General features: G+C 46.4%; 2 protein-coding genes across 2 annotated transcripts in view; one reads left to right on the forward strand and one right to left on the reverse strand.

Annotated features, from left to right (window-relative positions):
• LOC139060773 (uncharacterized) overlaps nt 1-14,150 on the forward strand; it is a 467,390-nt gene that overhangs the window by 405,494 nt on the left and 47,746 nt on the right. The window lies entirely within an intron of this gene.
• The window catches only part of LOC139060771 (uncharacterized), a 63,706-nt gene that overhangs the window by 1,271 nt on the left and 48,285 nt on the right, over nt 1-14,150 (reverse strand). The window contains exons 2-4 of the mRNA XM_070539884.1: nt 7,039-7,264; nt 2,488-2,633; nt 278-413 (exon numbers count right to left, since the gene is read on the reverse strand). Of these exons, the coding sequence (XP_070395985.1) occupies nt 278-413; nt 2,488-2,633; nt 7,039-7,264 (508 nt within the window). The remainder of the gene's footprint in view (nt 1-277; nt 414-2,487; nt 2,634-7,038; nt 7,265-14,150) is intronic.

Here is a 14,150-nt window from a genome sequence, read left to right on the forward strand (position 1 = left end):
AATTTTATAATGGCGACTCTATCCCCATAAAAGTGTAAAGAATGTTTATGCTCTATTGTATTGAATGGTGATGAAGTCTCTCTGGCAAAATAGCTGATCCCGCACACATCTGCGCGCCTCGGCGTCATCCCTTATACTTTTTGTCTTTACTTTAGTACCAGCTAGCAAGGCGAGAGAGACAAAAACCGAGCTCAGACTAATCACTAGTTTGAATTCTGCTTATTCTAGAAATTTAATCAAGCCTGCTTTAGAGTGAACAATACCGACTCAAACTTACCAGCAAGAAAGTCGTATCTTCTCTTGTGTGCTTAGCGTCTGCCCTTGAAGCTCGGCTCGCTGTGCCATGTAGACCGCGGCGCAGTAATTGTAGTCGTCCTGCAGCTGCTTGTAGCACTTGGAATGCTTCAGGTACGCTGCACCAGAATTCAAAATCAAAAGTGTTATTCGCTTCGCAACCACCTTGGCTATACGGCCCGTGTGTGTTTTGAGAGCAACGGTTGAGGCCATAGTGATTGAGCGGAGGCTAGTAATTGCAAAATTGTTTCTTTTTCTGGCTAAAAAGCCTTTTTAGCTGTCTAGTTCAAGTATTTACCGTCAGCTTTTATGGTAAACACGTGGCGATCTTTCTAGGGAACCGTAAGTCTGAGAGAAACGTTATTTTATTTTATTGTATTTCTATAATGTATGGCTGGCATCTGTATTGCTAAACGCGCCGATGTTAAAATTCTCACTAACTTGTTCACAGCTGTTTCAAGCTGCTTATTGTTAGTTTGCGGCGTATGTCGTTAGGTACTAGAAGTCGCAAGAGTTTCGAGGCCAAAGTATTCGTGAACTGGACTGGACACTGTATTTAAGGGTCTATCAAAGCCTCGATGTCCTCATACGCTGCCGGAAAGCATGGCTCCACCATACCGTTATACGTTTGGTGTGACTGCGGACAAGCTGGCCTTTTGCGACAGATCGAGCATGTTGTGATCCATGGCAGTTAATGCCACATGTGCTAGCTGAACATGGTTTACTATACCAGAAGTAAAGCTCTACGTATAGAGATTTTTTGTGCGACCAATGAAAAATAGGGGTGCAAACAGTGCAAATGTGTTGTGAGCAGAGCAAGATATTTGCTTTTAATGTGCGATATAACGCCCGATGCAAATCATGGGCAACGAAAGAAGCCGTAGTAGGATGCTTCGGACCACCTTCTCTCACATCACGTCACAGACAACTTCGTCTCTATGTTTTCGAAAAATCTTTCATCCCCCTGAATTACACTACGCACTTCTTCACTCACCGCAATGCATATCTCGAAGATTAACTCGAAGCTAACGAGGTCGGCATACCTTCTTTCAGGACTAATTTCTTTTTCGCTTTCATTTATTCCACACACGTCTGACGAGTGGAGTCAGTTTCACTAGAATGTTGCTGCAATTATAAACAATAAGCTTTTTAAGAATGTCCCAGTTAATATTGTATAAATAGAACCCATTTTCGTACCTCATACTTCTATATTAACCATGTTAATCTTGTTTCATTTCATTATCTTCTATTCGTTATTCGTTATAGATAATATTGTATAGATAGAACCTATTTTTCTATCTGCTACATTTATAATAACTATGTTAACCATGATTGCTTTGTTATGTTTCACACTCTGCTTTTATATATGTTTTGCCTTGTATTTCTTGTTTCCCACTCCCCACTGTAATACTTCCATCGACCCTGGGGGTGCATGAAATAATCAAATAAATAATTATAAATAATTTCGACAAACTAAGGGTTTTCAACTTCAGCCAAAAGCATAGCACGCGAGCTCTTTTGCATTCCGCCTTCATCGAAATGCAACTACCACGAAAAACAATTGAGCCTGCGACCTCAGCAGCCGGCCTAAGAGGGTCATAATTACAGAGCCACGGTGGCAGGAAATTAATATTTACCAGCTCTACGCGCGTTATACGGGGAGAACTTTCTCGGAACTGTGTGCTACTCGCTAAGATATAAGGTTTATCTAGCGTCAATAACAATTCCAAAATTTCCTTCAGTTAACACTTCATAAAAAGCACACAGTATGCACACAAAGAGTATGACTCAGTGACAAAGCGTAGGATGTTCAGAAGGTGTACTTCTTTTCATTGCTGACGTCACGACCTCTATAAAGAACAACCCTGCGGCAGCCTGCGGTAGTCCTCCACCCTCTTTCCTTGGTGACTGCATCATAATACAGCTTTTAAAAAACGTATAAGGATTGTCACAGAAATTATGCAATATTTTTCTCTCTGCAAAGACAGCGAATGGTTTATGATGATCGCCATCAAAGCTTCCATGATGCTAACGCGAGATCCTTCCAGCTGGAGTAACCTTCCTCAAAATCCTTAGCCCTCTCCTTTTCATCATGTAAGTTTTCTCTTAATCCAATGCCTCTCGGCAAAACCGTGGTATCAGTACAAGGCGAACGAAGTGCCTCGCGATAGCCTATAGGCAAACCGCACTCACTCATCCTAAACCTGGACCCTTCTTGACAGAAATCTTCGATGAGTTGAGCCGCTCCACTGGTGAGCCGCCTGTAGATCTCGCGCTGTCGCTCGTTGAAGCAGCGCCGCGTGAACCCGTTCACGCATTCCATGGCGTCGGTGAGGTGGCTGCAGCGTCAACAGAACGCAAGAGTTTATTTTACAGGCTTTCATGGAGATCATTCCACGTGGAGCTCTATGGAAGTAAACACGACAAAAAAAGAACTTTCACAACGGAGGCGGCCTAAATTTCGAGTCGTAATTATTTACCACTTGTCCAAATTATGGAAGCTGGAAGAAGCACCATCCTGGTAATAATAATCGTTAACAACCAAAAACAAACACTGTGCTTTTTAAAGGGACGCAAAAGAAAAATCATTTTATAGCTTTATTAAATACTGTATTACCTTCTTCAATACTACAGCAACTACTCTCCCCAGGAATAAAAGAGGCTTGGTAAGCAAGAAATGACCGAGACATGAATGATGGTGGCGACCCCGCCGTGAAGTTCCCCCACCAGCTTGCCGTGACGTAATGGATTTTGATGGCGTCTGTTTGGGTCTATGTAATTACTTATTGGTTAAAGGGGAATGTATTGTATTTTAAATGTGCAAGGAATTTAACTTAGAAACTTAGCTGCCTGGCCATAGCGGTATCTCCGGCAACGACCTCCCTGACGAATCTGCTAGGAAAGCACACGAAGGAGCAACCCTTGTTTCTATACCTTTATCACGGACTGACGCAGTCCAACGCTTAGGCAGGCTAGCGCACCGTATGACATTGGAGGAGTAACACACACCTGAATTCACTCAATATCGATATCATACCCTCGATCCATCTATGCAACTGCGGCTGTTACCAGGGCTTCTGTGTAATGAGGAAACAGTGCTGTGCCGCTTACGCTTGGGCGTCGCATTCACCAATGCATATACACTTTTGATTGGAATGGCTGATAGCGCCGAGTGCAATGCCTGCGGTGTTGAGGAAACCATAGAACATCTAGCGGAGTCCGTAAAGAAATAGCGGAGTCCGTAAAGTGCCTAGGTGTGACACTGCAGTGTAATCTCTCATGGGACATGCACATCGACAACCTGGTTAAAAAACTTGCAAAATGCACAGGCATGTTATACAGAGTCCGCCCTCTACTACCTCTGAGTGTTAGACTTTTAGCTTATAATGCACTATTTTTATCTAACCTTTCGTATTGTCACCTGGTGTGGGGTACAACATGGTCAAATACATATAGGTTACAGAAAATACAGAAGAAGGTCATTTGTATCATTGCGAATGCCCCGTTTAGTGCTCGCACTCAACCTCTTTTCGAATCATTAAAAGTAACACCGATTAATGACCTATATAATTTATTGCCAAGTAAACGATATGAAAGAAAACGGAAAGGTCATGACGCATTCTTTGATGACACAGCTAACTTACGGCCCAAAGCTAATTACTACCCAACACGTAACAACGACGCCTGGTATGTGCCATCCTTTCGTACTAATTACGGTCGTCAAATGCTCCGACATATAATTCCAACTCTTCTTAATCGGTGCAATGAGCACTGAGGAGCTAACGATACGGTTTTCTTTTTGCTTTTTGTTTTTACTGCAAGTTTGCGCCTCCTTTCTCCTTTTTTCTTTTCTTATTGTTATTCTTCGTTTTGCATTCTTTAGTGCTCCTCAGCTTTTAGTGTTAATTCCGCCGCCTTCATTTATCTGTTATTGCAAGAGGATGTTCACTAATTTTTATTGAATGTGATGTTTACCTATGCACTGTAGTCTTTTTTTTTATTGTTCTGTCCGTGTTCTGTTGCTGCCGGTTTTTATGTACGGGGGTGCGCCCCTCTGTCAAGCCAGTCATAGGCTTTTTGGGTGCACCCCTAACATCCCTGATGTTGAAATAAAGGTATTTGTATTTGTATGTGTATCTACTGTGCTACTGCACATCTTTTGAAAATGAAAGGCATGACCTCTGCACAGCTCTCAATCAGCTAGATAGAAAGCCGTTCACCTTGAACAAGATCTTGGGACCATGGCTTCGCATATCGCAGCTACAAAAGGCCACAAAAGCGCTGCTGCGATATTTGAAAGATACAGGATTGAGTCAGCGTCTGTGATCCGAACTGAGTGACCGAATGATAACCCCAGTGGACTTTCTTATCTTATTTTAATCTTCCCGTCCTTCTTTTTCTTTCCCCAGTGTAGGGTAGCCAACCGAGCTCAGTCCTGGTTAACGTCCCTACCTTTCATTTACCATTTTCTTTCTCTCTCTCTCTTCAGGAACTTTTACTGAGCCACGGCTCACAAGTACGAAGATATATTTCGAAACCCGTTACGTCACAGTGGCGTACACCGACCTTGAAGTTCCAGTTGAAAATTAAAAAAAAGAAGATATAACTGTGGCATTCATTTTCTTTTACAGTAGCACATCTATCAACTCGAAATAACGAAAATATAGCTATCAAACAGTACTTGACCACTCTGAACTAACTTAGTGCTTCCCTTTAGCGTCTTTAAGTGAACGGAACAGCTTCAGTCATGGACAACCCAACATGTCCCGCTAAAGGCGAACACCCAAACTTTTCTAAGGCAGAATGGCAGACATAAATGCTCGGCGTTATCACGTGATATTGCTCCCAAGTACATACAGAAACACTGTTATACTTAGCTTCAGTTAATATGACGAGAACTATAGCGCATGCCACATGACATGGCTGATGTCCACCCAAGTAAAACGGAATTTTTTACGCGCACTATTGCTGTTCGAGATCGGCACCATCCTTAAATGATTATCCGACATAAGGTTGTACCCAAAGATAGGATCGTTACCCAAGGGTTATAGTAATAACAGGGAGCCTTGATCATTTTCTCGCCTACCTCTCGGGCGGAGTATGCGCTGAGAAATACTAGGGCCCTGTGGCTCGCGTGTCGGCTGTCGAGTGTTAGTGCACATTGTTCTCAAAAGGCCTATCGTGTCGCCTTTAGTAGCGCGCAACTCTTGCTTTCACTGCAGAGTTTCGTGAATGATAGAACATTTCAGAAGTCCTTCTTCTGCACCGCATGTTAACTCGTGTGCCTGGTGCCATATGCTCAAACCCACGGCGCCGTCTAAGATTTCCCGAAGGCGGCTCTGCGCTTGAGCTGCGGCCTGAGATTCCTGATCTGCATGCTGGAAATCTGACAAAGCCCGAACAAATCGACAAATCTGCCGTTATCTGTGGTCCGCATGCACCAATTATACGCGCGAAGCTGCCGCAATGTATGCGTGAATTCCTGTTATTTCTCATTGTACGCAGCATTACTGACTCTGCGAGCAAAATTTATTCGCGTGGTGTATCTCTCGTTGCTCAATGCTTCACACGTAGGAATCGCCGGAAATGAAGAGGCTGATCGACTCGCTTCAGCTTGCGCTCGGAACAACTGTGACTGCCCAGAAGCTTTGTGCAAGCTTGATGACGCTCGTCTGCTAATTCGTCGCTACCTACTCAAGTATCATCCAGACCAGCGCGTTGCAAGTTGGCCGTTCCCGCCCCGTGTTCGCGGCCGAGGCTCGCCTTTTCGCGCTAGGGCACAACTAAAGCTGAGGGTTGGCTGCGTGAACGTGCGCGAACCTTTATACAGACAAGGACGTGTGGCCAGTCCATCGTGTACGCCCTGTGGCTGCTGCGAGCACCTTATATTTCAGTGTCCCGCTTTCAGTGCGCAGCGCATGTCGTTAGTGAGAGACTATCATCTCCTTGGCCAACGGTGTACGACACTCGACGAATGTTTGTACCCCAGTGGTTGTACGTCTAAACTCGATCAGGCTCATCAGGCTCTGCTTACGTTTCTAAAGTTAACTAACTTTCATTTAAAAAAAACTATTCTATTCAACATTCTGTAGTACCGTGACCTTCAGTGACCGGTCCTACTGTGTGTGATCTTACTCTGTTCTACTTTAGTCTTTAGATTTGTCCTGTTGCTCTTCCTTTCCTCCTTCCTCCCCTCCTTCCTATATTCCATTTCTGTGATGCTGTCAGCTCCCTTCAGAAGAGTAGGCAGGCGTTGTGCCCCTTCCGGGGGCAATTGCCAGCCTGCTCCTCGCTTCCCTTTCCTGTTAATTGTAAATATGTGTTCCTATTATTATTATTATTATTATTATTATTATTATTATTATTATTATTATTATTATTATTATTATTATTATTATTATTATTATTATAGGCTTGGCTGGCGACAAGCGCGTTGAGAGTAGGTTTAATCGCATTGATAAACAATAACCCCTGGAAGTGCTCCAAACACACTCTTGCGAAACCTCGCGCTAGGCTCGGTACTGCTACAGACACCGGGACGAACCCGATTTAGAACGGTTCTAAGTGTTCCTGTTCGCCCAAAGGCGCTCTCGCTGAAGAGCTTCGTCTGGCGGTATCAGTGGCGACACCAGGACTAGCGCAAACTCGCGCTATTACGCCGCTTGCCCTCCTGTTCGCCCTCGGAGAGGCGCCATAAGTTGAAACCCTGGCTCCTGGCACAAGACTACGCCGTGGAGTACTCACTCGCATATGCGCTTCAGCTCGGCCTCAGTGGTGGCGAACGCGAGGCTCTTGTTTCGCGACAGCAGGTCCAGCTTGCGCACGCACTCGCTCACCACCTCGTTGTGGCACGAGCTGCTGCCGCCGCTGAGCTCATCGTCAGTGTCGTTAGTGGCCCGACCGAATCGCGCCGCGGTGGCGGCCCGGCAGGTGTTGTCCTGCCATCGGCAGCTGCCCAGCAGTGCCACGCCTGCGATAATATTTTCGGGTATCGGAAGGGGGTGGAATACATGAGGGATGGATCAAAAGATGTTTCAACAGCGGCTGACACATCGAAGAAAGACAAGGTCTTCCGGAGAGCATTAGTGTAGCGTGTGGTTTGCTGAGATATCATTATCCCTTGGAACGACCAATCTGGGTTATCTGTGTCTATTGCCGGGCTCATTGCGCTAATTCCACATTACTATTGCTCCGCACATGGCTCTAGGCTGATTTGATGCTTCTTAATATATATATATATATATATATATATATATATATATATATATATATATATATATATATATATATATATATATGTATATATATATAATTCGTCCTGGTCTGGCATTCGAACCCGGGACCAAATCGTTTCCGGGGCGGTCGCACTACAATCTGAGCTAACGACGAAACCACCAGATCTCAAAGCGAGCACGGATTAATCGACAACTCTAAGCACAGGGACACCCAATAATGACAAATCAGTTCTGCGGAATCCCGCAATGTGGAGGAAATTTCACGAAACAAAAAAATTATCATTGTACGCGAGACCAACGCTAGCATTGGTCCCGATTTCGAATTTCTGACCGGGACGAATTCTATCCCTTAATTGCGAGGCTTTCTTTCTGAGAAACCAGTATGGGTTCGCTTCTTTTCTTCTCCCTCTCTCTTTGTTTTCTTTCTTTTTTTGTCTGTAGCCTAGTTCTACATGCGAGTGTATGACAATTTGTCCCTTCAAACGTAATTAGGTACGGGTATTTTTTTTTTCTTTTGCAATAAAGCCTGTTTACTTAATGCCCTTCTGGTAACTGGCTTTTCCGTTAAAAAAAATATTACTTGTGTGGCGGCGCCGAGCGTAACCCTGCTCGCTAATTGTGGTGTTTTGAACTTTTTATTCTTAGCTGGACTCGTATCAGCAGCCTTTGATAGTACTCTTCGAGCAACAGCGAAATAAATAGCTTGCATTATGTGGGTCTTCTGTTTTTTTTAATTGAGCGATCAGGGAACACAAATCTCGGCTGATTGGCGCTGACGCTTTCGTAGAAAGGCTAAGTGAGTGCGAGTCGTTTCTTGGACGTGGGACGTCCCCATGTAAGATGGTTCCATGAGGACAAACTTGCATAGTAATGTGGATATTCGATGCATCCGGATGACGGGTTTGTCGTGGCGCTAACATAATCGTGAAAGCTCATTCAGCGGCAAAATATTGAACGCCCATGCCATGACTTCTAATCGTGCCGTCAGAATAAAAAAAAAAGAATTCGGGCCCACCACAGTAGAAAAAGAAACAAAAGAAACAAGAAAAATAGATACGGCGGAACAGCGTAGCGCTAAGTCGCGGGCAATCAGAATATTGATTAAAGTCACGATATTCTTCAGAATAAGTGGAAGCTGACCTCTTTGAAGCACTGGAATTGCGTACCTATTGAACAACAAAGGCCAGAACTGGAACCTTGTCTGAACACAGAGATGTCGCTGCAACTGATACTAATGAGAACGTGTTTTGCTGCTTTATAGCGAGATATCAGGAAAAGATTCATATCGCCAAAAGATTAGGCTGGAGTAAAAGCGTTCAAAGAAAATGGCATGGCCTATTCATTCCACTTGCGCCCTCCTGAAAGGGAAATGTGAAGCCAAGAAAGGGACATTAAACGTAGCAACACGACACAAAGCGGGATTAATTTCTAAGGCACTTAGATGTATCAGGTTTATTTCTTCACTTCTGAGCACTGCTCTTATTATTTGACGACGAAAGAGCATCTACAGCACGCCCTCAACGATGCCGTTTATATCGTGTAATCCGCATCGGATACTAGGCGAAGGAAAGAGCCAATAGCTTTCTTTTCAGGTCGTCAGTCTGACGAAATATCGTGTGGTCGTGAGGAAACACGAAGAAAGCATGAGCAAATTTTGGACAAAAGCTCGTAACAAAGCTTAGGCCAGAACGCCAAGTCTTTTTTTATATTTTTATCACCACAAGGGGTGCATGTCCTGCTTTCTTCGGCTTCTTTTTTTATTTGCTCATTGTCTCTACAAGCCAAAAGAACGTGGTTATCTTTTTTTTTTTTTTAGATCGTCGGACGTACGCAGAATGCTTTAACGCGATATTGCAGCGATCACTGTTCGTCATGGTTCACCGGCCGTCTCTCATATGGCTTTGCTTGAATAGGCAGAATGGGAAAAAAGAAGGAAACTGCGCGCGTCAACTAGGCGGGGCCATTACTAAGCAAAGACAAAGCCTCTCTCCTTGCTCCTGCAACTGTTACATTTTCTTCGCTTTGATATTGTCGCAGGCTTATTCGAAGCGGCCCGCGCTCTCTCGAGATGACTGGAGGGGCGCTGCGCCTGAAGAGGCGAATTCGCCATTATTGAAACCCCCGCCGGGCAAGGGGAAAACGGCCGAAGCGGGCTTCTCTAGCCGGGGCACTGCGAGATCCCACAGGAGCGGCACCTACGAGGCGGCTGGCACATCGCGCACTGTTCTCACTGTTTAGTTAATGTGGCGCAATTCTGTGCCAATACTTCCACGACCTTCGCACTTTTCTTGCTCGCCTCCTTCCCCGCTGTATGTGTACGCGTGGGGAGAAAACAGAGGGAGAGTTCTGCGAATGTTGGTGGGCCATTCCGCGGTTGTAGTGCGCGAGCGATTTGAAGAGAACTCCTCCTACAGCTATACTAATACTATTCTGCACACTGAGCATTTTCCAAGCTAGCTCTGACTAGCGCTGCGGCTTGTCTCCAGAATGTCTTGGCGCTTGCCGAACCTCCGAAACCAGGCCGTTCGCTAACATTAGCCATGAACTCAATGCATTGCTTAGGTAAGAAACGTCGCGGAGCTCGATAAACAACTTACAATTTAGAAGTCGCTTCGCATTCCGCTTAAAATGCAGCAGCAGTCATGGTTGTGTTCAAAGTAGGCTGATGTTCTTCAATGAGGTGAATATTTTTGCGTGGCAAAAAAAGTTCCCCCTAGCCAGACGCTTTGTTGTTGCAACAGGCGCATCTTGGTCCTTATTATTACTTCTGTCACTGTTACTGTTACAGCGTTTGATTTCGTTGCTGTTTTTGCCGTTGTTTTACTCGTAAGGAGACATTTTTCTTTAGTACAGCGGTGTTGCCAGTGAACCAAACATAGACCGCAGAGGCGTAGCGTTATTTTGGCCCAACTAGCATCGTGTAGTCGTTACTTGCGGTCACAAAAATTATTAACGTACTCGAGGATCACCGACATGCGGGCGATATTCGATACAGCTCGCGCGAACACGCATAAAAGTCCATCCTACAGCGGGAAGCGAACGAGGAATCGAGAAATGTGCCCCGGTAGAAGAAAGCTGGAGGTAAGCAGGCTTGACCTCCTTGATCTTATTACAGATATCTCAGGTACTTAACGTATTGCATAGAAAATGATCCTTCAGCATCATGTTCGGTATATATATATATATATATATATATATATATATATATATATATATATATATATATATATATATATATATATATATATATATATATATATATATATATATAGTCACGTGGTAGTGACGGTGAAGAAAGAAGCAATAACACAGTAGCAATACTGTGAACGAGAAAACTAACTTTTATTGGGCGAACCTGTGCCCACAAAAACAGGCTACACTTATAGCACAACGATAGCGGCGAACACGGTCGGCGATCGTCGGAAAAAACTGATCAGCGGGTCAAGCGCGTCGGCTTTTATAGAGCAGTCATCGAATGTTCCAGACTAATCGTTCGGACCCGCATGCCTTCCACAAAGTTCTACACCATTCGTGTCACGCGATGAAATCTGATAACACAAGGTTCGGCGACAACAGACACGCGGATAGAAGCATCGGTAACTTTCCAGAAACTTCGGATACATGCAAGCGCGTCCCGCGCTGCGCGATAAGATTTGTTAGGCGGTGAAACCTGGTCGCCCGATAAATATAAATACACGTGTCAATACCCCCCTCTTAAAAAGCATCGTCCCGATGCTACAAAGAGGGCGAAACACAAAGGGACACTTATTAAACATAAGTAACAAAACAACGAAAAGAAATAAAGTCCAAAGGTCAGTTACGCGAAGTACCAAAGTTCTTCAACGCTGGTGGTACGGCTTGAGCCGCACAACGTGGACAATTTCAGGTCGTGAGCGGCGCCGCTGTGACAGCGAAATGCCGTCTGGCACGACCTCTTAGTCCAGAGCACCAATACGTCGGATGATCTTGTACGGTCCAAAATAGCGACGCAAAAGCTTCTCGCTCAGTCCTCGTCGGCGTATAGGGGTCCATACCCAAACACGGTCGCCGGGCTGGTACTCGACGAAGCGTCGTCGGAGATTGTAGTGTCGGCTGTCGGTCCTCTGCTGGTTCTTGATTCGCAGGCGGGCGAGCTGTCGGGCTTCTTCGGCGCGCTGGAGATAGGTAGCGACGTCAAGATTCTCTTCGTCCGTTACGTGCGGCAGCATGGCGTCGAGCGTCGTCGTCGGGTTCCTGCCGTAAACCAACTTGAACGGCGTGATCTGTGTTGTTTCTTGCACCGCCGTGTTATAAGCGAATGTTACGTACGGCAGGACGGCATCCCAGGTCTTGTGTTCGACGTCGACGTACATCGCCAGCATGTCGGCGAGGGTCTTATTCAGCCGCTCCGTAAGACCATTCGTCTGCGGGTGGTAAGCCGTTGTCCTCCTGTGCCTTGTCTGACTGTATTTCAGAATGGCTTGGGTGAGCTCCGCTGTAAAGGCCGTTCCTCGGTCGGTGATGAGGACTTCTGGGGCGCCATGTCGCAGCAGGATGTTTTCGATAAAGAATTTCGCCACTTCGGCTGCGCTACCTTTCGGCAGTGCTTTTGTTTCAGCGAAGCGGGTGAGGTAGTCCGTCGCCACGACGATCCACTTATTTCCGGTTATTGACGTCGGGAAGGGTCCCAGCAAGTCCATCCCGATCTGCTGGAATGGTCGGCAAGGGGGCTCGATTGGCTGTAGTAATCCGGCTGGCCTTGTCGGCGGTGTCTTGCGTCGCTGACAGTCTCGGCATGTTCTGACATAACGGGCGACGTCGGTGGTCAGGCGCGGCCAATAATACTTTTCTTGTATCCTTGATAGTGTCCGGGAAAATCCGAGGTGTCCAGCGGTCGGATCGTCATGTAGGGCATGCAATACTTCTGGACGAAGTCCTGACGGGACAACAAGAAGGTAATTGGCGCGGACTGGCGAGAAGTTCTTCTTCACGAGTAGACTGTCTTGAAGCGTGAAGGAAGATAATCCGCGCTTAAATGCCCTGGGGACAACGTCGGTGTGCCCTTCCAAATAATCGACGAGGCCTTTAAGTTCCGGGTCCGCTCGTTGTTGTTCGGCGAAGTCTTCCGCGCTTATTATTCCAAGGAAGGCGTCGTCATCCTCGTCATCTTGCGGCGGCGGGTCAACGGGGGCGCGGGATAGGCAATCGGCGTCTGAGTGTTTGCGTCCGGACTTGTATGTTACGGTGATGTCGTATTCTTGTAGTCTGAGGCTCCACCGTGCCAGCCGTCCTGAGGGATCCTTTAAATTCGCTAGCCAACACAAGGCGTGATGGTCGCTGACGACTTTGAATGGCCTGCCATATAGGTAAGGGCGAAATTTCGCTGTAGCCCAAACGATGGCGAGGCATTCCTTTTCGGTTGTAGAATAATTGCCTTCCGCTTTTGACAACGACCGGCTAGCGTAAGCTATCACGTGTTCATGTCCATCTTTTCTCTGGACCAGGACGGCGCCGAGGCCTAGGCTACTGGCGTCAGTGTGGATTTCGGTATCGGCGTGATCGTCGAAGTGCGCAAGTACGGGCGGCGACTGCATGCGTCGTTTGAGTTCTTGAAATGCCTCGGCCTGCGGCGTTTCCCACTTGAACTCGACGTCGCATTTAGTTAGCTGCGTCAGCGGCTCAGCGATGCGTGAAAAGTCCTTGACAAATCGCCTATAGTAGGCACACATGCCAAGTAATCTGCGCACTGCCTTCTTGTCGATTGGCTGCGGGAACTTTGCGATGGCAGCTGTCTTCTGCGGGTCGGGGCGTACTCCAGATTTGCTGATGACATGGCCTAGGAATAGAAGCTCATCGTAAGCGAAGTGACACTTTTCCGGCTTCAGGGTGAGCCCTGATGACTTGATGGCCTCTAATACTGTCGCAAGCCGCTTAAGGTGATCGTCGAAATTTCCGGCGAAGACGACGACGTCATCCAAGTAAACAAGACAGGTCTGCCACTTCAATCCTGCTAAAACCGTGTCCATCACGCGCTGGAACGTTGCAGGCGCCGAGCACAGTCCAAACGGCATAACCTTGAATTCATAGAGGCCGTCTGGCGTGATGAAGGCGGTCTTTTCGCGATCCCTTTCGTCGACTTCTATTTGCCAGTAGCCAGACTTGAGGTCCATCGATGAGAAGTATTTAGCATTGCAGAGCCGATCTAATGCGTCGTCTATCCGTGGGAGGGGGTATACGTCTTTCTTCGTGATTTTGTTCAGTCGACGATAATCGACGCAGAAACGTAGGGTACCGTCCTTTTTCTTCACTAAAACAACTGGAGACGCCCACGGGCTTTTCGACGGCTGGATGATGTCGTCGCGCAGCATTTCGTCGACTTGTTGTCTTATAGCTTCGCGTTCTCGCGTCGAAACTCGGTAAGGGCTCTGGCGTAGTGGTCGAGCGCTCTCTTCGGTGATTATGCGATGCTTTGCGACTGGTGTTTGTCGAATCCTTGATGACGTCGAAAAGCAGTCTTTGTATCGTCGAAGCAGACTTCTGAGCTGTTGCTGCTTAATCACGGGGAGACTTGGATTTATGTTGAAGTCTGGCTCGGGAACGATGGTCGTCGGGGTAGATGCAACAGAATCCGAGAGGACGAAG

Source organism: Dermacentor albipictus, chromosome 6 (genome assembly GCF_038994185.2).
Source record: "Dermacentor albipictus isolate Rhodes 1998 colony chromosome 6, USDA_Dalb.pri_finalv2, whole genome shotgun sequence".
Taxonomy (NCBI): domain Eukaryota; kingdom Metazoa; phylum Arthropoda; class Arachnida; order Ixodida; family Ixodidae; genus Dermacentor; species Dermacentor albipictus.